The sequence below is a fragment of the Sylvia atricapilla genome, chromosome 3 (assembly GCF_009819655.1).
Source record: "Sylvia atricapilla isolate bSylAtr1 chromosome 3, bSylAtr1.pri, whole genome shotgun sequence".
In the NCBI taxonomy this organism is placed as follows: domain Eukaryota; kingdom Metazoa; phylum Chordata; class Aves; order Passeriformes; family Sylviidae; genus Sylvia; species Sylvia atricapilla.
The window spans coordinates 37967520-37991546 of NC_089142.1; the positions used below are offsets into that span (position 1 = coordinate 37967520).

The window sequence follows — 24027 nt, forward strand, 5'->3', positions numbered from 1 at the left end:
TTAGCTCTTCTGGCACCAGGCATTATGTTTTGTTTTGTCCAAGATTAATTTGGCAGGCTACACAAGTTTTGCCTGGCTGTATCACATTTTTTTCATAGTCTATCAAGACATCAGTTATTTTCTAACTTGTGGTTCTTCTTTGGTCACTCTAATTAGACATTAATTTCACCCAATTTGTATGGCATAAGTGCCAAAATCTGCTATCATTATAGCAGATAATGATACTTAAAGAACTACTCTAAAATCATCTGAGAATAAATATCATCATAGTTCATGTCTTATTTTCAGGCTTTTATTGTAAAATTCTTCTTTCATGTCTCAATTTCAAGTCTGCTTGAATGAGTTGTGTATTGCCAGTTGCTTTCCCATCTGTCTCAATTTAGTCTCTTTGACAAATTCCAATCTGGCCTGAGGAAAACTCAGGGTACTGAAACCACTCCACATTACATTATTAGGTATATTATATTAACAGTGTCTCTTTATTTAACAAATCTTCACACTCTTTAACTCCCCTGCCAGCAAAGTCTTGTGGAGCCCTACAACTTAAGACACTGTGAAAGACTTCATGGCTCATTTTCCACTCCCTCCCATCTTCCGACTTCTCACCATGCACCAAAGCAAGGGTTTTCATCCATTATTTCTAACCTTTCATAATCTTGTTGAATGTAACCTACAGGGTGTACACATCACTCCTTTCGCTTTCAAACCACCTAACCCTTACCCACCCTGAAAGTGCACTGAGAGTTTCATGGATATTACAGACACACTAATTTTATCCCTTAGCTTGTCTCAAGAGATTTGGCTCTAAATGCATGTGTCAATTATTGTAACTTAAAAGTCTCAAAAAAACAAATTCAGAGGAAAAGCTCTCACAAAAATAGCTTGCATTCTGCCACTACTCTTTGATCAGGATATTGCAGATTTTTTGCCTATGGTTTAATCCTTCATATTTTTCAAATCCCTATATGGAATGTGTTACAAACATGGGGAGCCCTGTTATACTTTGGGTTTCACAAACCATTTGTTGGATGAGGTTTGGTTGTTTTCTTTTTTTCCCCTAAACTGGTGTATTCCTTCCCCAATCCACTTTTTGCAGGAACTTGAATTGCAGAACTGCCTATTTCCAAGTAAATAGAGGGCTGTATTATGCAAACAATAAATATCTCTGTTTAAAAGTAATTGTTGACTACATTTGAAGCCTTCAAGGAAATACAAGAAAAAATACAGGCTGCAGCCCAGGATTTCTTGTTTTTACCACAAATTTGTTTTAGACTAAGGCTTTTGAGTAGTCTCACAGATCTCAAATCTACCATATGCAGGTCCATTACAAGTTAGTGGGGAAAAAAATTCACCTGTAAAATCCAAACATGTCCTGAAGATGGAGAAAACCTGGTGTAATAGTTGCTCAGCAAATCATAGCACCAACTCTCTGAACACCCCTGCAGCACCTGCTGCCAGAATGGCTCTTGGGCAAGAATTTGTATTGCACTTTTCTAAAACAGCACTTGTCATTCGGTATGGGATCTGTTCTCTCCCATGAGAACCTCAAATGTCACTTGTTCAAAATAAAGCCAATAAGAGAAACAGCCCAACCAACAAACAAAACCCACTAAAGACCAAATGCGTATCATGACCACACCAGTTTGAAACCACATGCAAGGAGGCAATGAATTAACAATGTTTTAGCTCTAACATGTCACAAACATACTTTTAAAAGGTGAGATGACCATTTTTTGGCTGAGTTGCCCTTCACTCCTTTCACACAGCCAGTGGACTGCTTCACACCACTACTGGGCAACAGAGTGTTGGCTGAACCCTGCCCTTGTGGCAGGGTGTCTCTGTATTGTCTGGTATTATGGCTGTAGTGACACAATCATCCTCTCAGGAGTAACCCAAAAGTCACGGAATTTAAATAATTCTCAAAATTTCTATATATGAATTACTTAGAAAGTTAAGGACAAATTATTATTTTTTTTATTTCAACTACTAACCAATAAATGTAAAAAAATACCAACAACGAAACAAAATAAACCCCTTCATCCCCCACATTAAAGCAATATTTTTTTTGACATTCAAAACAGTGGAAACTATTAATCGTATATTACTATTAGTGGAGAAAAGCAAATTTAATTTAAAATCATTTTTTCAAACTCCCTCAGTGGATGCCAGATAGTTCAAGCTTAAACAAATATAAAAAACCTCATTTTAAATTGAAAATAATACAGACAGAGTCAATTATTGAGATATTAAGGGCAACATTCAATTTGAGATACATTTAAGCATCTTTGCCTCCTGGAGATTTTACATGACAAGGCTTTAGATAAACATGGTTTTGCAAACAGCAGCTATCATATCTGATCACATAACCTCTGGACTAAAGCAGTATGTCAGCAAATATTTCTGATTATTTAAAATATTAAATAACTGTAATTTACTAGGCAGGTCTTCCTCAGAACAATCACAAATTTTTTCAATAGTTGATATCCACATACAAAAAGCATTTAGATGGCCTGTTACAAGTCTCTGAGTAATAATAATAATAATAATAATAAAAAAATCACCTCTCTCTGTGATAAAGCCCAGTTTAAATACATTCTGGGATATACCAGTGGTGGAGGAGCTGCCTTTCTAAGGACACTCAGCTTACAAGGAAAACCATAGCAGCCAATGACAGATAGGGTAGGAATCACATTACCTAACTTTAGCTATATAGATATTGGACGCCTAATTTAAGCTAATCATCTGGCTTCCCTCTACATCTAATGGAGATAAGCATTCCCAGAGGGAGATTCATCCTGCTTTATTTTAGGCATCTCTCTTCTAGATGCTTGCAGATTGATAAAGTCAAGAAAGATCAGTCTCACTGACAGCCTGATAATCGGTCATTAGCAATGCACAAGGTCCAAATTCTTTCAAATGAAGCCAGAAATGGATTGTTTTTCCATCTTTTACCCTTTCATTCTTCCCCGTGACCCAACTTTTTCTTCAGTTCCTCTCATGAACATCAACTTTCTCTGGCACTTTATTTTTCTTACCCTGGACTGTGTTTTCTGAAACCTGGGGAATTGTAACCAATGTCAGTATTTTGCTGCTCTAGCAGTTACAAATCCATTTACATGCATGTGCTCTAAACTGCAGTAATGATCTGAATACGTAGATAAGTTATCTGATTGATTGCGGTTGATCGCGATTGTGCTTTCTGGGTCTACTCTACCACTTCCAAATGTGTAAAAATCTGTGGCAACATTAAGGCAGTCAAGGTATATAGATGAATGCTAAAATATATTTACTATTCAAAGAAGATGGCTTAAACCAAACCAGGAAAATTAAGGAAGAAATACCATTAGGGCCCTCACTTGTCCGTGAGCCCAAGTCACCACACATGCTTAGAGGCCTCTGTGCTTCAGAATATTGAACAAGTCCTAAAGGTGAAGCCTGGCCTCAACTCTTTTGCATTTATGGTTTGTAGGTTCTCAGCAATACCAGCATTGCTGCATGGCGTTTTTGATGACCAAGCCCTTAGAAACAGTAGCCAAGATTTATAAGGAAGCAGGTGGAAAGACTCCTAAATTCTTAGCTGGGTGCCTAAAGCAGCAACAAGACTGACAAGCACCCTGCCCAGCTGTCCACAGTTGCTCACCCCAGAGGTGAGGCACCTAGCATTTGATATAACACAAAATGGATGTTTATAAATTGTGTACTTATTGATTTTGTTCTAATGGCTACTTGAAGTGCCTTGGCCAAGTGCTTGCATGCATTAATTCCAATATTGGGCATGCAGCCTACTCTGCATCTTACTCCTACAGATTTTTTAGAAAATTAATTTTAATATTAAAAAAACATCTTGAGCTGCATACGTGAAAATAACTCCGTTACTACTGAATGACAATCTAATATGAAATAAGAAATAATCACCTTTTTTCTTACTCTGCCCAAATCCAGGCAATAAATTAGGCTTCTCAGCATGACTGTAAAGTGCTGTGAATTGTATAAACAATCATATATGGACACTGAAAAATAACCCTTATGCACATTGCATTATAGTTCCAAAAATATATTTACAGTCTATTACAAAGATTACAAATGGAAGTGTCTATGTATTGGGATTATGCTAGTTAAAAGCTTTTTACAGATTTTCTTCAACAAAGGTGGGTGGGGACAAAAAATTAGTATAACCAGACTGATTTTTCTAGTGAAACAAATAAATAAAATGACAAATATAACACTGTACAGTGATCTAAAAAGGGGGAAAAAAAAAGGAGGGGGGAAAATGATGTATTTAAGTTTTTGATAACTATCTTTGGTCCTAAATGTGGGAAAACACATTATGTAGCACTGAATATACATGTTTGTTTGTGATGCTCTGCAAGTAAAATAGAAAAATATAGTGCATTTTCAATGTATTCAGAGCTCACTACACATAAATGTGTGTACAAAACAAGACAGTATAAATAAAATTTACAAGTTTTACAAAGGAACATTTACAAGGTTTTTCTTTTGTTTTATTTTTTTTTGTGTGGATGCCCACATTATCAAACCAGACCAATTTATGACTGATCCCTGGGATCTTTCTCTATCAAAATCAATAGAAGCAGCCCAATTCTCTTTGGAAGTACAGCATTTCATTGCTGGGGTAGTTCACAATTTTCAGATTTTTTTTTTTAAAAAAGCATTTCCCTCTGGTTCATGTACATTCTTGCAATATCTGTAAAGACTCTTCATTATTGCTTATGGTAATTAAATATTTTAATGAAAGAAAATTTATATATAATTAAATGGTGTAAAAAGACATTCTATTCAGCAACTACCCTTTGCATCTCTGCTCCTGATGAATGACTGTTGCGTCTGTGTGACCATGCACACACATGTTTGTTCAGAGCAGCAAAAGCTTGTAAAAAAATTGAAAATTTTGAACTGCCCCTTGTCTCATGCTCTACAGTTCTCATATAAAAGCTACGTCCTTATTCAGACAGCTGGACTGCATACGGCTTAAACTCATAGAAAATATACACCAGCTATTTCTCTTTGATTTGCTAATGCAGAGTACTGAAAAAAAAAATGTGATGTGCTCAGATTAAATGGTTTAGGTAACACTGGAGAACTGCACCCGTACTCTGAGACACTCCTACAATCACTTGTCCATTCAATGCTGTGTCTCAGCAGGTTTACAGTTGTAGATCTACATCTTAGAATATATCTCAGTTTAACTCTAGTCCATTAAAATCATCTTGCAAACAATTTGCTAAAAGTGCCTAGAACTACTTAGGGGTCATTATTGCTTTTCTTCTTCTTTACATTTTTTTTTTCTCTTTTATTTTCTTTTAAAAGATAGCATATGTATAACCTTAAAAAATTCTTTAAAAAATATCAGACCTCTTGGCAGCTTGCATTTTCCCGACTCCCTGCCAATTAGCTACCCATGTCAATACGGTGTTGATTTAACAAAAGGAAATGGCACAAAGGGATACCAAAGTTCGGATAGATATACATTGCTTGGTCATGCTTCTTAAATCTCTAAGAACTCAAATAATCCTTCAGAGGTACCCAGTGTAGTAATGTGTCATTGAATTAGCACTAAAAAGGTCCAGAGATATAAACATCATACTAAAAGAAAGTCTTTATGAAGAATAAACACAAATGATTAAAAAAAGATTCAGAAATCACAGATTTAAGGAAAATATTTTGTTGAATTCAACAATAATATCATGATTTTATCTGACAAATATATTCTTTTTTAAATTTTTATGTACATTTAAAAAGTCTATTAGATAAAAAGGAGGTTAGAGAGCTCAAGGTGTTTGTATGTTTATTCAGGTAGTACTTTGTTTATTGTCACTGCTGTTTTCCTTGCCACCACTGGTGGATCCTAATTCCCTTTTCATAAATTCTGGTGGCACTTAGGAGTTCAAGTCTGTAGGTGCTTCTTGTAGCTCTTCTATTCACTGCAGGAAGGACCCAGGAAATCAAGTGTCTTCTAGCAGCACTTCATATATACTGAAGGCCAGTGCTGTTCTCTCAGTCTGTCACCTCCCTCATAAGGGAGAAATGTCTATCACACTTGGATGCCAGTGCCGTGTAAATGTAGCATTTGTGCTCTCATAGTCTGAATGCTGCTCATGATTTTCTTTTGATGACCAACCAACGTGATCCCTAAACTCATCACATCCCTGGGGAAGATAAATGCGTACATTGTTAATTTTTCAACTTAGACTGCTATGGTATGGTATTCAAGGGTGAGTCAAAGCTACGCAGTGGTTTGGACTACATTGGGTTCTGACATGGAAGCTACGCCATAACCTCAGCTCAGCACTGGGAAGTTCATAAAGGCACTGTTCAACCTCTCAGCCACGAGTGCAATTACATGACAAGTGTCATGCAATTACACTGTGTGGGTCTCCACATCTGAGAAGGAGGTCAGTAGGTTTTATGTTAAGATAACCTTTTAGAGTAGCTTTTAAGGGTGCCCAAAGACAAAGACACTCCTCTTGTAAAATACTTTGGGTGGTTTTCAGGACAAAGTTATGTATAAATACAAGACTTTGGGGATCATAGTCTGTTTCCTAAAGAGATGCCTAGATGCCTTTGCATATTGACACATTCCCATCATGCAAATGAAAGAGGAACAGTAGTTTCAACTCCGCCCCTACTAATGCTGAAACCTTGTGGACTCTGATGACAGGTCCCAAGCTATAGACCGAGACCCCTAGTGACACCAGGCAGATAAGAATAGGGCTGAAATCTTGAGAATATTGGGTTAGAAACTTGTTTAGAAACCCAGGGCTCTCTAAGAGGAATCACATGTGTTTGGCAACCACCAGGACACGGAAGTTGTTTGTAGGTTGTCAAGAAGACCCGTTTAAGATGACAGTAATGATACAGGCCATGTTTGCCTTCAGAAAATTGTTTTGCTTCTACAGACTTATCCTGCTGCAAAGTCCTGCTTTGCAGGACACAGACAGCCCTCAGCCAATTAGAAGAAAATTCCCCATCTTCCCAGAACATATTGGGAAAAAGGTACCAATTAGGTGGTGGAGGCAAAGTGGTTATTTTCCTGTATGCATACTTTGGAAGGGGACACATTCTCCCTCAAATTCTAGTCCCTTGGTGTTATTTCAATTGGTCTGAAAAGCAGGGAAAAAAGTGATGCCACACAGACATAGCAGGGTATTTTCCCTTTCATGAGATGCTGTAATACAACATCATCAGCTGTTAAAATGGTTGGTTTGACCCCAAGTACCATGTTTGTACTCAGGGTGAAGTTTTGGAGTTGAACATTATGTATTTTTGTACCTAGAAATTCCCTAAATGCAAGTTAAACATGCCCAGTACTAACTTACTCAATAGTCATCCTGGCAACTGATTCAAGAGAGTTGTAGCCTGCTGCTGTGAAATTATCCTTATATCTTTCCATCTTAATAGCTTGTAACCATTCGCCTACGGAGCAGAAAGTGGTAAAATCGGGAGTGTTCTGGTCCAGAAGAGGGCTAATTGGTCTATGGAGAAGGAAAAAGGAAAGTAAGTTGTTTCCAAAGAGAGTAAAACATCAGGGAGTATTTAGCAAGGTGAGAGTCAAATAAGTTTTGGGTATTAAAAATGTCGAGAGTAGAAAGTTATCGGTTTTATACACAGTTTAGATTATTCTGTGAATAGCTCTTGACTGCTCTGTAGCTCACAATATGTACTTCCTAAGCTTATTGACATAAAAGATGAAAGGTCAGAGTGAGCAAAATCAGCCTAATGGACTACGGTTACCAACAGAAAATCGACCTTATTACCTAGCATGACAGCTGCTGTCTCTGTTGCTGAGTAAAATAAAGATGCTATTCTTTTATGCATCTTAGAAAATATAGTAGTAGCTATTCCCATTTTTCAATTGGATGGGACAAAACAAAGACAAGGGAAGAGCAGAGACACAAAGTCTTAAGGTCACACAGCAAATCAGCCAGTAGAAGAATCAGGAGCAGAACACAGGCCAGTTGATTCCCTAGTACAGTGGTCTAGCTAGCAGATCAAAAGATTACCATGATTAAATAATTCATCTGAAATGTATGAAGAAGTCATTAAAAACTACATCATGAAATACAATGAGATGCAATCACTGAAAGGAGTTAAAAGCCAGAAAATGAAAGATAAAAATCTAAAGTGTAGCATGTCAAGGTACATTGGCCAAGCATGAGTATTGTTAATTACTATTTCTACTGTAGCAGTTCCTAGGGCAAGGGATGCATCATATAAAACTACAATAGACAACGATCCTTGCCCTCCAGACTTTATGATTTTAAGAAACAAGGAAAACATAGACTAGTGGCGAGAGTGCGGAAAGAGTGATGAGCAGGCAGTAGTTTGCTGAGAAATGTGTTATTTCCACAATATTTACTTTATTTCGGTTGTTTTATTTTTCTATGAAAGTCCTTTTTTTTTTTTTTTTTTTTTTTTTTGCTTTGTTTAGCATGGTAAAAAAGAAGAGTAAATGAGGCAAGAGAAGAGCAGGGAACAGAAAGAAGGAGGAACTGAAAGACAGATGAAGTAAGTGTGAACTGGAACCATCCACCAAACAGAACATCCAGAGCCCAGTCATGTGCATTGTCATAAGAACACACACTAAAGCTTTTTTCTTACCTGCTACAGGTTCCCAGCGGGGTTTTCAAGCTGTTTGGATTTCTAATCATTTTGTCCAGAATGCCAACTATCTGCTCAAACTTTGGCCTTTCACCGCGTTCCTTCTGCCAACAATCCAGCATCAGCTGGTGCAGTCCTGCTGGGCAGTCCATGGGTGCTGGCAAGCGATAGCCTTCTTCGATTGCTTTTATAACCTAGCAGCCAACACAGTTAATCACTTTTCATCAACAGTAATCTAAAGAACATGTATTGCTACCCAGTTCAAATATCTAAGAAAAAAATAAAAAAAAATGAGATTAAAAAACCCCCAAAACCTAAACAAACAAACAACACCCCCCCCCAAAAAAAAAAAACAACCCACTAAAATTTGCCAGTGGTGTTGCAAAAATATGAGTCTGTTGTTTTGACACTAGCTTTCAGGTTTTCAAATAACTTCTCTAGCTTTATCTTTGGGCTTATTAAGCATACTGTCCTATATCTGCAGAACACAGCTATATTACTTAGACAAGTGAGTAGCGGGGAACAACAATTAAATTCACCAAGGGAGCAACAGATAGATTGATAAATGGAGTTATTTCAGAAAGCATTATTACTAGCCCCAAGGTTTTTACGAAAGAGTGTGTGGTAGAAGCAACTGACTTTTAAATGGATGGATATCTGTGCATGCACATACAAAATACAAGAAGCCTGAGGGTACTACAAAAGGATCCAAGAAAAGTGTTTAGCAGATAGAAATTGTTCGGGAAAAAAAGTTGTATTCTATGTCTAGCCATGTTATATTAATGATAAAGCAGCAGAACTGTGCCATGTGAGAGAGAAAGACCTGGGTAAATGCTATTTTAATATATCACAGAAAGTTAGATTTAATAAGAGATGCTGCTAGATGATGACATGATCAAAGACAGCATAAATGTCTGAACTAGGAATTACACCCACCCGTTGACTTCCTTAGCCAAGTCCATTTGGATTTAAGTAAAAAATAAAAATGGATAAAGTAAAATCACAGCAAACTGCTGTAAACCTTGAGGGCAGAATAAAAAAAGCACATCAGGAAGTAAGGCAGATAAGAAAAGCTAGTGAAAAAGGGCTAAAACACAGTTCATGGGGGATTTCAAGTATACTGACATTGACTGACACAGCAGCATTAGAATTGCTAAGGAAGGGTGCTTGTTCCTGAAGGGGAGTGCATAGGACTGTTTTCTCCCTCATTTTGTATAGAAAGCAAGATCAGAAGCTGTTCTAGATATAGTTCTGCGAAGTAGATTTGGTATGATAAAAGTTGGTGAATATCCAGGTTTTAGTAAAAATAATAACCTCAGAAAGAAAATATTCTTTAGGTTTTGTGAGAAAACGTAAAAATACTGGACTGCAAAGTAGACAGAACTGCAGACAATACAGAATGACCTTCAAAAAGCTGGCTGAAATCCAGCCAGGTTTTGTATCAAAACCTTTTGCATAAAAGAAATTTTGTAAAAAGAGAAGGCATAGCCCAGTGGTAGGGCACTGACTGCAGTTTTGTGTCACAGAATGTCCTTCTGACCTCAGGGAAGTTGCCTCATCTCCCTAGGCCTCAGCTTTCTCTCTGAACATTTAGAATGACAGTACTGTCCTACAGCTCAAAAATGACTGAGAAATATTCAATTCCTGCAGAAACATCCACACCTTGAAGAATGAGTGCATTGACCTTTTACAAACGTTGAAGTTGTCTGTCAGAGAGGGTATGGAGAGAGGTTTTCTGAAGAAGAACAGGAAAATTGGAAGAACAGAGCTATATAGTAAAAAAGCATTAAAAGTAAGATCCTTTAGAGTCATCTTAAGAGGAAAAAGAAAAGGACAGCTCCTTAAGCTTAGAAGTAGTAGTGGAATGAAAGTGAAAAATAATCTACAGTGTGCACAGGACAACTGTTGTGCTGTGAAAAGTAATGCAGAAATTTCTGACCCTCTAAATGGCAAAAGGTATTAAACACTTTGAGCATGCTATGTAGGATTTACCACAGAAGAAGTAATAGTTGATTAAGAGGTCAGAAGGCAGAGATCATCAGTGAGAAATGAAAAAGTAGGTGTCAGAAACAACAGTGCAACCACCAAAATAACTAATACCACTAGAACTGGCAAACTATCGACATAAGACTATAACCAAGAATGTAAGGGAGAGTGAAAACATGAATGAAGGGATCAGAACTGGAGTTTTTCCCATGTACTACGAACTGCAGAGAAACCTGAAAAGAACTGTGAATAAAGATGGTGATATTGTTTCTGAAAGACTTTGGTGATACTTCAGAAATACTTTCTCGGATGTGTATTCTGAGCAAGAGTGAAACCAGGAAAATATAAAATAATGAATCGGCTAGAGATGGATGCAATCGCTGTGAATATCCAAAACATTAAAAAAATATTCTAAAATATTGATAAGTAAAGTACAACAAGGGTCCACTATGCTAAGAAAGGAGGAGGTTCAGCTCAAAGCAACAGCACTCAAATAAAAAGAAATAGATGCAGGATATTTTTGGTTTTTTAAAAATAAGCAAATTTACAAAGAGAAAGCAGCTAGAATTCTTACTAATAGAATTGATTTATATAATCTACACTTCCCACAATTTGTTTTTGAAATTCTGCTTTTGCTGCAAAAAGAGTAAAAGGTCTAAACCTTAAGACTATGCTTTTATCAAAACCAGGCTATGTGAGGACGTAAAGCAGGATACAAAAGGATCGGGTCTGTTCACTTTATATACCAGATGCCAACAAGGAAGTATTAACTACGGGTAACTGAGCAATGTAATGTTGGAACTCTGACTATGGTCATACAATAATAATACAAAATAATGATTATTATAATGGTAAGAAATCCAGAAGTATAGCCTTGCCCTTTTCTGAAGAACTAATCTGCACTGGGGTCAGAAACAAAATGAGACCAAAAACATCAGCAGTCTAATAGGGGAATGGGGGTTTGAGGGCTACTGTTACTAGCAAGGATGAAGCTGAGGAGAGCCCACTGCTCAGGGAAGTTGGGAGAACTCTGTCTATCATCTGTGCTCAGCCTGCTGTGTCTCTGCAGGAAGTTTGTAGATGAGTGTTCTTTCGGTGCACCCCAGCTCCAGGTCATTGCCAAAAGGAGGGTTTTGCTTGAAAAGAGTTCACAATGCAAATGTGTATCCTCCATCAGCCTAAAGTAATGACTTAGAGAAGGAAGGGCAGAATTAAAGAAACACTATCTAAATATCCAAAGTCAGGGAGGCCTATTATTTAGGAGACCTGATCTGCGCTAGGAGTACACCCACATCCACTTTTAGGCAAAATTATACACTTAAAATACATAAAATGAGTGCAAAATTAGAACAACATATTTAGAATTTTTCATTACCAGTAAATACTCCAGCTCGTGACTTTGAAGGAGAATAAATAACAAATCATTAGGTGATTCTAAATTTTTGCATCATAGATTATTTATGGGATTGGTGGGATGCATATATAGTATGGGAGAACATGCCTGAAGATCACAACACACAGAAATATTTGAAATTATTTTTACCAAGCAAATGATGCATTTTTTAACTATGTGCTATTGAAGATTATCATGAAAGATGCTAAAAAGGGATAAAATTGTAAGAAGTTGCAATTAGCTATTTTTTGGAAGAGGCTAACTCATGCTTTACATGCTGTTTTCAATAGAAGGAATACTTCTCAAAATCTAATAAGAAGCATAAAGATATCAGAATTTCTCCTCCATTTAAAAGGTTTTCCTTATTGTTTCTTGAAAGATAGGTAAGGTTTGCCTTTGAGGGATCTTATATTCCTGTCAGACTTCTTTTATGTTTGAATCTAGTACAGAAGGAAGGTGTCAAAAGAAATGAAACTCTACTGGGTGTCTGGGGAATGTAAATATTTCTCTTTCTCTGCCCCAAGGACTTGTTTGCCCATATTTTGACAGTCCATGAAATCTTTGACACTGAGACCTGTCAAATATTAACAACTTTTCACTGTGCCAAACTGACTCATCATCTACACTTTTATCTTTTTTTTTTTTCAACTTTGATGTTGATCATTCAATCAAAAATTAAAATAACAATTAAAAAACTCACTCAAACCCCCACCTGAAGAACTTTAAATGAGACTCTTTCTGACATCTTTCACACCTGTATGGCTTTTTCCTGTGTAATTTCTTCATTAATAGATACTCCTGTCAGAAGTCAAGATTAACACCCATCTGTTCTATTACTGCTGACCTGTTGCTCTGGATCATATTTTATGCAAACAAGGGTACTGTTAAATCAGCATAATTAACTTGAAAAAGCCAAAGTAGGTCATTAACTGCCACTCAGACTTTTAACAACTTTTTTCAAATGATTAATCATTGCTCTAAGGTCAGAAACCTCAGAATTATTTTTATTAGAAAAAAAATTATTTCTTTCCACACTTAAGCATAGTAAAGTGAAGAGCGCATATTACTGTTTTTAATGTTCCAGTTTTAATTGATGCTTAGGACAGAAACCTACGATATCCATGTAGCAAAAAAAAAAAGATTTTGATTCCGGTAAAAAGTGAAAGCTCTGCAACTTTTTCATTTTCTGACAACCACACAGTACTGTGATGAATGTAATTTCTAAACCAAAATTTCATGCATTTATAGTGAAATACACATATATATGTGTTTACAATATGTAATTTGTGTAGCACACATGCACACTCACAAACAGACAAACCTACATCTTGATTTGACATGTCCCAGTAAGGCCGTTCTCCGTAAGACATTACTTCCCACATAACTATTCCGTAACTCCACACATCACTGGCTGATGTAAATTTGCGGTACTGAATGGCCTCTGGAGCTGTCCATCTCACTGGAATTTTTCCACCCTATTAAAAAAAAAAAAAAAAAAAAAAGGAAGAAAGTTCTCTTTTTCACCCACAGATTTTTTGTATCATCTTCCATAGAATGTATTTATGATTACTTCCTTCACCATTAAGAGCACCACTTACATGATCTGCGGTGGTTGACCAATTGCAGAATTTTCAAATGTGCCTAATGAAGTTTACTAACTTAAAACACTTGGAACATAGATACTTACATACTTTATAAGCTAAGTCAGATGAATTTCTCTGGAAGTGCTTATCCTTCCATTGAAGGGCAGCTTAGATGCCTGATTTACACTAGCCATTTAACTCCTGGCTTGCTGAAGCTAGGTGAGGGGAATCCCAATCTGTTCATATAAATCCCATTGCCTTGTCATATGAAATGTCCTCTGAAATCTTGGTCTGACATTTTTAAATCAGGATCCCACTTAGAGCCCAACAGCAGGAATGACAGTTGTGAACACTGGTGTGGTTTCCTGGATCCCTGTGCCTGTTGGAGCAGATTCCAGGGGCCCCTCCTTCCCTCAGCATGGGAAAATAGGTACAGGGAGGCCCCATGGGTGGGGAAAGTGGAACTGGCTCAACAAAAGAATAAAGAGCACAGTGTGTCTGATGAATGCATATTTAAAATAAGCGTCCCACCCAAAAGCAAGTGAAAATACAGGAGTTGAGCTTTGTCACAGACTAGCCTCAAGCTAGTCAACCCTTTGGTGAGATAAAATCTAGCCTGAAAAATAGTAATAACCTACAAATATTTTAATTGACTCATAGTAAATGAGATGTTTAAAATTTTTTGTGGGTAAAACTTCCTTATTTGTTCAATCAGAAAATCATGAGGAATAGAATAATGAAGATACGGTACAAAATTTTTAGGACTTTGTCAAATAAAAATGAATGTTCTTACAAGAATAGTATCTCCTAATTAGAAACAGATTTTTGCAGAGAGTTCCTTTTGACTGGTTAAACCCCTCCCAACAATTAAAGTATTTCTCTTATCTATACTCTCCATGAGATACAATTCCTCTAAATAACCATATCTCAAAACTATTAAAACCCATTGATTTATCTTACAGTTGTAGTGTAGACAGCCTCTGGATCATCTTCTATAACTCTGGAAAGGCCAAAGTCTGATACTTTACAAACAAGGTTGCTGTTGACAAGAATATTGCGTGCTGCAAGATCCCTGTGTACATATCCCATATCGGCCAAGTATCTCATTCCAGCAGCAATTCCTCTCAACATTCCCACTAGCTGAATGACAGTAAATTGCCCATCATGTTTCTGGAGGGAAGAAAGGAGCAGCAATTCTTGTTAGTATAGCTGAGAGGAGAAATAAGAATTAGTTTTAAGACTTTGGCTTTCCACTTATTTACTCCTTACATGACAAAGAAACTCATTTCACACACACTTTCTTCAGACATTAAGCATCCATTTAAGAAATATGTGAGTAATAAAGTACTGACAGTAACAAAATTTGCTAACCACTGTATATTTCTTGCTAACTCATGGCAAGTTATTTCTAAGAGAGAGTATCTATTGAAGATTTCCTAACATTCTTAGAACTTGCTTCTATACTCTTCATCTCTCAGAATAATTATTTGTATCAAGAAAATAGGAACTATCTCCTTTTGTAATCCTAGCTACTGATAATTTTCATTCACAGGTTGGAGTTTATTTTAAAAAAATCTGTTCTCTATAGAGTGCTTATGTATCATCTCACACTGACATGCATACTTGGTAAGAAGTCAGAACTGGCAAGTTCAGAACACACTTAGAAACCAGTAAATTGTTCTGAATTTGCATTTTTTTCTTTGTTCATCTCTTAAACAGAATCATAATTCATTAAGGGTTTTGGTTTTTTTTTTTATGCTGATTTCCACCATATTGATACAGTAAAATTCTGCTACCAAAAGGCAGAAGATTTGGCTTCAGGTATCAGTGGCTGTAATTTCAACTGGTGGCTATAATAAAACCCACCATGTCTATGCCACACTAAATCACATAAATTCCCACAATGTGCCCCCATGATTCTGTCTGATTCTCTCATTTCTGATCTGGTTTTGCTGAAATAACATAGGGAACCTGCTTGTATTTGTCAAAACTCCATTTCAACCTGAAAACCATTTAAATTACATCTAATGGAATATAATAAAATATAAATACAATTATAATTAATATTTTGATTGTATTTTATTATATATACATGTATACATATACATACCCACAGGTAAGACATATTTTTAAAAGTGTCAATATACAATATATATCACTTTAAGTATGTTTATAGATGTTTTCATTTTGGTACTTACCCTAAGAAATGCATCTAAGGCCCCATTCTCCATGTATTCTATTACAATCATGACTGGTTTCCCTGAAAGAAAAGAAGACAGATATTTGAGAACTGTAAAACAAATGGAGTGCCTTTTTTTTTTGATAAAACGCATGCTATTCCTTTGAAGGACTGAATCATTCAGACACTGAACATTTCTGAGCCCTCCAGCACTGTTACAGAGCTCTAATTTCTTAAATATCTGCATGGAAAGTGGTCATGATTCATAAAATCGAACCATACAAATCAAAAAGTCAGTGTGTTCTCCTAACTCCTGCTGTGTGAACAGGACTCTGGAATAATGGCACTTCAGATAATATGAAAGGACATGAGAAACCTTATCTCTCTGCATGGTCTTTGAGGCTAAATGAAACTAGAAAAATAGTATGTTTCAAAGTACTTCATCTTTTAATCATGCGTTCATCTAAAGTTTTTTTCCTCAGGTTGTAGCAGAAAGTAAGTATTGTTTCAGTTAGTTACGCATCAGGAGAAAATCCATTAGGAGTATGCAGTCTGTTTATAATTTGAATCTTTGACCATGAAGAAGGCAGAGCAATTTCTGCCGTCCTGTTGTTATTTGACTGACAGCTGAGCTGCTGCTTACCTCTGGTAACGACTCCTTCTAGGTGAACCACGTTGGGATGGTCAAACTGTCCCATGATGCTTGCTTCACACAGGAAATCTCTCCTCTGCTTTTCAGTGTAGCCAACTTTCAGAGTTTTTATGGCTACTGCAACGTCTCTCTTGCCAGGAAGCTTTAGACGCCCACTGCACACTTCACCAAACTCTCCTAAAATGAAGTAGATCAGTGTTGAATTACTCTGAATACCAGTATATTTTTTTAGTCCTTGATTCAAATAGCCACCTAAGTGTGAGTTTAAATTTAATGTGCTCATATTTGAAATGGATTACTTTGGCATGCGCCTTAAATGAATTGCTGACCCTTATGGAATAAACACTTCAGTTAAGCCAACTGACAGGACGGTTATTTGAATATTTTAGAAGAATTGTTAGTAATTTCTTGCACTTTTTTCAAGAACATAAAATAAAATATGAAGTGGCTTTCATATGAAAACGCTATTATTGAAATAGTAATACCATTCCTAAGTAAAAATGTCATTCTGCTCTATATGGTTTCATTGCTATCAGTTGCAATGGGCTTTTTTCTTTCAAAAGGCAGCTCTTGCAGAGCTGCTTTTAATTTAGCATCCTTATGGTGTTAAATGAAGCACTACATTATTACCTTGAAGTAAGATAATTTACTTTACAGATTATGAAATTAAAGGTGTGACTTACAACAATTTTGTTACATTAAACAAACACAAGCAAACGCTGCAAGTTTGTAAAATGTTCTAAACTAACAGACAATTGGAACTTGAAGAAGCCTGTGATAAAAAAGACCAAACAGCCAGCAAAAATACAAAAACAAAAAAAACCCCACAACAATCAAATCTGAAAGAGAAGTAACTGGATTCCATCAGAAAGGAAAGAGGATGGAAACATGTGAGATGTGGAGCTGAATGGCAATATATCTACCTCACTATTAATGAGATTATGAAAGATTTAAGTATTGTCCCTTGCCTCACAGCTGTGTCAGCAGAGAGAGAAAGTGAGATCTCCAATTCTGCAGACAGGAAGAAAAATCTCCTAGTATACATAGAAGAGGGTAGTAATAACATATGTTACTGAATAAAAGGCAACATCTCTTCAAAAAGAAAGATTAACCACAATCCGGTACTTCACAAATTCATCTGGAGTTTGAGAGATATGGTTCTCAGTCCCTCCTCCAAATCAAATTAAGTCAGAAATGTATCTTCTTCTTACCTGTGGAGTATATTTTACAATAAGGTATACACAAGTATGCCAACACACCTACATCTAAGACATGTTTTAGGATGAGTGATGAAAAAATGACTGAACTAGACAAGACCTACACAGAGAGTTTTATTAGAGAATCCTTTTGGGAGAAACCTTGTGGGATCAGGACTTAAGTGGACATGCACACTGGCAAGGTGTCTGGCTGTCAGTGGAGTGAAGTATGCTCAGAAGCTGGGCTGAATGCCCAAACAGATAGATGTTGGGGTGTTTTAATGGACAGGCTGCAAAAAGTCTTGTTTATGACACTGTCTTGTTTGAACACTACTGTTCTCCTATCAGCCTCAAATTGAACTTTGAGAAAGAAAAAAAGGAGTACCCGGATCTTGGCTTCATAGTTCATACACAAGGGTAGAATTTTGACCATGCCTTTGACCATTATTAACTGACTTGCTTGAGCAAAACTCCACTCAGTATGGCTTTTTCACGAACCTTATAGGAGATGACTGCATATAGAATCAAATTCCTGTCTCTCACACTCTATGCTGCTGAACCAAGGCTAGCTCAAATCAGCTCCACATCCCTCTGTTAACACCATGCTGTACCTAAGCTAACTGACCACACAAGTGTTCCTGCCTGCATATTAACCTCAAGCATCCTTGAACACTGAGCTAAGAATGCCACGAGGTATAGTTGTTACATACACAACAACTAGCTGCTCATGCCCCTAGCTTGGTGCCTTAATCTCCCTCCTGCACTTCATTAGCAACAGGGATGACTAATGAATCCACCACTCACCTCACTCACAGCTCCTAGCCGCAAGAATTTCCTAAAGGATAACTATTTTCTCTAGCAGTACTTTCCAGAATTGTTTCATTCCATGCTGAAAACAAGACATGAGTATAGGAGTGTGTCTGTGTGTCTGTGATATTTCAGAGCCAGGTAATTAGGATACTTGGCACAGGAGACACTAAGGCTTAACTCCTTTCCAGCTCTCTGTGATCTGATTTTGATTGATTTCCAAAGGCAGATCACACACACTTGGGCAAACCAGAAACTTCAACTAGTATGCTATGCATTTCAGGCCAGGATGCTAGCCAATGAACTACTTTTACTCCCAAGAAAACAGTATATTCAGCTGAAATGATTCCCAAAAATAACCTGGACAAGATGACAACAAGAGAGGGAATACTGCACAGCCGCACAGCCACTAGCTCAGCATGTCAACAAAGCAGAGGCTAAAACAAAGGATGTGTGGTATGAACAACTTAACACAGTGGACACCATATTCTCTATCTGACAGGTGGCCACAGCGGGATGGTAATGAAAATGTTGGCAAGGAAAGCACATACCCCTCATGCAAATTGAGCACAAGCATACTTGCACCCTGTTTGTGTCTGAGAGACGTGGCACTACTCAATAGTTGATGTGGACAGCATTGTTGATGCCTATTGAGATTGCTAAGTGGCTTTTCTTGTGCTGTCACTAGTAGAAATTCCATATTCTTTTTTGATGTACGAGTTTCAGCTGCTGCTTTGGGTCTGTTTGCTTCTGTTGTTCCTGGACTGCATTTCATTTCACTCCTGTTTGCTGTTTACATCAACAGGTTAAAGCCATAGCTAAACACGATACACAATATGCTTTCACCACTGCACTCCTAATTAACTTTCTTCAGATTGACTACTGATACACTTAAGTTGTTTTTGCTATCAATTATACTCATTAAAATCAAGAATAAATTCATCTGCAGCCAAGGAAATTAACATTCTGGAATTTGTCATAACAGTGAAAATGCATTTTAAACTGTATACTCTGCAGCTCAAGTGTTTTCAGCATTTTTTTCAGAAGGCATTAGCAAAATTCAACTGAATATATCTTTGTGCTCTGAACTGTTGCTATGCTGGTAGCTTTTTAACTCAAAGAAAAAGATAAAGCTCAGCAATTTTTCTATGCTAATCTTGCATATTGCGTATTTATTAGAAGAGATGCTGCCATTCTGGCATCACAAAAATTACTAGTTAGCAAGGGCTGAATTCTTATGCTCTTACTCACTGAAGGAATAATTTGCTCAGCAGTGTGGTTAATTTCAATGGCACTACTCCCTGATTAAGACATGATTCAACACGACAGAGGTTACTTTAAAAAGGCATTGTGAATTCTAAGTGTAAAGTTTTTTTACAGGTAAAAACACTTATTCTAGAGAAATTTCTTCTGTTTTTAAATAATACCGCAACATGTAATTTACAGTACCAAACTACAGGGTGATTTAAAAAGTATTCTACTAATACTTACATAAAACAACAGGAAAGCAAAAGAACATTTCCTCCAGGAATCCAAAGTATTTGATATTTTTCTTACTCATGGAAACTTAATTTCACTACGTGGAGTAGTGCAATAAAAATGTCACGTATCTTATTAACGCAAACAAATGAAACTGCCTTTTTAGAGCATGAACACCATGGCTTAAGTAGGTGGTAGACAGTTCAAGAGAAAAAAAAAAGGCAATGTAGCACTGGTGCAATTACAATCAGTCATGAGAAGTTAAACAATAACTTTTTGTATTCATAAAATATCAAAAAGAAAAATGGTAGAAGAAAAAACAGCCTCAGGGAAGATTTTGTTATATAGAAACAAGAGCTTCCTACTCTCTATTTAAGATTTTGTGCTGCAGCCAGTTTTCCTTATTCACATGAACAAAGCTGCAGAGGTCAAAAAGCCCCCTTGCAAAAAGGCAAGTGAGCACAACTTGCACAAATGCCTAACGCTTTTACTTTAACAGTAAATAATAGGCAGCACAACTGGCCCACTCCCTCCAGTTCCAGTTTTAATAGCAGATACTTAATTAAAAACACATAAGCTTTCAACGTCAAGCAAGACTTTTAATTTACTCATTTATTTGGGTTTTTTTAGCTGTTGTTGGGCTTTTCCTCCTGTTTGTTTTTACATTTTGGAAGCGAGTGCAGCTTCATTGCTCTTAACCACTCTGGCAAATGCAAAAAGTTCTTCTGTACCTGCGGTATAATTATTTGCCTGTCATTATGATGTATGAGTTTCGATCTTGGGTAAATGGAAGAGTTGAATCAGGAAGCCACGGCAGCCTTACCTGCGCCAATCACACGCTCAATTTTAATACAAGAGGCATCTAGCTCCTTGGCGAATTGATGGACAGCTCTATTTGGGTCCTCGTAGGTTTCAGGGTCAATGTAGGTTTTGGTGCCTGGAAATTTAACTGTAATGATGTAAGAAAGCATGACTGTGATGAAGCAAAAGCACTTATTGTGCAGTCAGCCCAGGAATTTCATTATGCAGAGTGCTTCTTGGAAGAGTGAACCTGTTTCCATGCTGCCTGAGCCAGAGCTGCTCTGAGAGGCAACCTTAGTTTTAGGCATCATCTGCAAGCATGCTGACACAAGTATACACAATCCCATCTCTAAAAAATTACTAACATCAGCATCTGCATCTCCTCTTGAACTGAAAGAAATAATAAGTATTAAATAGTGCTTAATGGAAAGAAATGCAAGGGTTGAGTGGGAATAACAACAAAGTGGGGAAAAGGTATAACACCAGCAGAGGAGGTGAAAGTTTCTTTTCCGTGTAAGGACATCTTATCCTTTTCACCCAGGACATGTAAACAGCATTTCTTTATGTTACTTCTCTCCTCTAGAGGGATTTGATAGCCTCCTCCACTCCCCTGAATTTGCTTAATCTACTGTATATAATATTGTTTGTAGACTGTGGCAATAGTCAAACTATTCACAGCACTCAGAAATTACATCCTTAGGTGTACTTCTTGCACTATAATATGAACATGAGAAACACTGGTAGCCAGCTTGTAATGGCACAGGAAGGGAAAGTGCCCTCTGTGGCACAATTATCTCCCCTCTCACGGAGCTAAGTGAATAATACACAGCAACTTGTTTTTTGCCCATTCTTTCTCCACGCTTAATGCAGCTCAGGCAACACAGTGCTTTGGCCAGGTTTGTTCCCCTAGTTTGCCGATGATTCAGGTAAATTTTGTTTTTTGCTATTCTGGTCAAAATACAAACTCCTGGTGATAGTAGAGCAACCCTATTAATCAAGTAACTTCTATGAAATAAATTTGTTCACTAGGATTTTACTCTTGAGCTTTAATTAAACCAGTGAATTAAAATTCAACATAAAAAAATCAAAAATGTTCCTCTGTTAATTGATACATTCATATACAAAACCAGGATCAAAAGTCAATGCAAAACATAAATAAATTTCAGTTGCTTTGTATTTTTTAATTTAACATAAAATACATTAAATTTGAAAACATATTTAAAACCAGCTTATTAATCATGTGTATTTATGTTTTAGATGGTACTAATGACCTAAATCCACAAACCATAAAAAAAAAACAAAAACAAAAAAACCCCACAAAAACCCAAAAAAACCCAAAAAAAAACACCTAGAGAAATTGTTTCAGTAATATAATGAATTTACAGCCAGGGAAATTATTTGAAATGTTGCCCAGATGTTGTTATCTGTCACATAATGTTTTTAAATGGATCTTCTTTTAGTTGTATTGGAAATTTATATGCTGAAAATGTTCTTAATTATTATTTCTTAAAACCAAAAGAGACTGGACAAAATGAGAATTAAGCAGTAGGTTGACCTCTGGTAGTAGTGCTTTAAGGCAAGGAGATGGAGGAGACATACTCTTGCGTTTGTGATAAAGGGCCTGGATTGGAAGTAACCTTGCGAATCTCAAGTGGGCCTCTGATGGTTCTTTGTTCAAGCCATCATAAAACATTTTGACAGGCCAAGGCTATCCTGGCATAGCAACGTGAAATAATGCTGGCCTGCATTTGCAGACGTTGTTAGATGAAAAAGGGAGGAGGAAACCAAATATAAATCTGAATTGCTTGACTAAACTCCTCCATTGTACTTGTATCTTCAAGTGTAGCACTTGAGGTCAAAGAGAGATGAAGGGAACTGAAATGAAATATATGATGGTCCATTAGATGCAGTTCTTTAGAATCTGCTTTAAAAAATGTTCGCTTGGAAGTTTTTGTTCCACATAAGTGCTTGTTGTAAGTTACATTTTTGAAAACCCAGTCTGGTACCTCAGCACAAAAGAATGCTGTCTAGATATTACAGAGCAAAAGGCCACCAAATGGGTGTTCACAGCTCTGTGACAAAGCTGATGACCACAGCATTGGGTTCCATCTCACTCTGTATATGGCTGTCAAATGAAATTAAATTATACACCTATAGATGAAAGAAAAACTAGTTTGGCAAGAAGTGACTTTTTCTGGTGTCACAGTTTAAGAAAGACTGTACTCAATAATCAGGGTAATTTTCTAGATAACCAGATTTCTTGAAAGTAAAATGAGGGAAAGGCATACTTATAAAATCTCACCATTCCGGGATCAACTATCAATTATTAAGTAGCAGCTTTCAAATTAATTAATATACACTTTTACTAAAAAAAGTCACCAATAATGGACATAAGAAATTATTTAGTTAGTGTATCCCTTTTGTTTATATACAGATTTACAAGAATACAGAGTTGATCTTTTCCTTCAAGGACATAACAGGGATTTTAAAGGTAACAGTAGTAGCTCTTCTAGAGATGTGAAAAGCTTATAAAGCAAATTTCAAATCCATCACTCCCAGAAGAGTAGCATTTAGGTAAAATAAGATTTTTGACAAATTCTTTAGAATTATCTGCACTGCAAAGTGCATGATACATAATTCTTATCTCATTATTATTTTCTGCCTTTCTGGCACAGTTTACAAATTGATTGACTAAAGATGCAATGATGTCACTACTTAGTTTGACACTCACTGCACTTAAACAATTTAGATAGCCACACACGCAAACTTAGGAAATGTGATCAATTTCCAGCTGATTTTTTCAGGGAAGAAAGGAGGGAAGAAAGGTACAACAGAACCTTGATCTGATTTTGAGTGGAGCTTTAGGTAGAACTATTCATTTAAAGAGGAATGCATTGAGAAAATGCTTGGAATTTATGGCTAGTGGCTACTTAATTTTCTATGTGACATTACTTTTAGATAATAGCTCATGATTTTAATATATCTAAAACAAGCCCTATTGCTTTCATATAAAACATAATAATCTGATGAATTTAAGCTACAAATGCAATTATTGGTAGACAACAAAGGCTAAATACAGCACAGCATGAAGAATAATAATAATAGCATGTACTAATATGAAAGTGACCACGTATGGGAGAAGACTGGAAAGACTGGCCTTGTTCTGCATCAAAACATACGTTCAGTTTAATTCTGTGATTTTTCATTTATGTTGCTCAAAACAATTTTGCAACCTAGTTTAACACGCTTCCTGAGTTAATGACTAAAACGAGTAAAAACATTCCTCTCCCCTTACATTTTCAATTGTCATTAAACCCAGAAAGATGTGTTTT

General features: G+C 36.6%; 1 protein-coding gene across 1 annotated transcript in view; it reads right to left on the minus strand.

Moving 5' to 3' along the window:
* Positions 1-7333: 7333 nt before the first annotated feature.
* The window catches only part of EPHA7 (EPH receptor A7), a 149453-nt gene continuing 132759 nt past the window's right edge, over positions 7334-24027 (minus strand). The window contains exons 10-16 of the mRNA XM_066314411.1: positions 20718-20843; positions 16404-16589; positions 15780-15841; positions 14542-14751; positions 13324-13473; positions 8620-8813; positions 7334-7493 (exon numbers count right to left, since the gene is read on the minus strand). Of these exons, the coding sequence (XP_066170508.1) occupies positions 7334-7493; positions 8620-8813; positions 13324-13473; positions 14542-14751; positions 15780-15841; positions 16404-16589; positions 20718-20843 (1088 nt within the window). The remainder of the gene's footprint in view (positions 7494-8619; positions 8814-13323; positions 13474-14541; positions 14752-15779; positions 15842-16403; positions 16590-20717; positions 20844-24027) is intronic.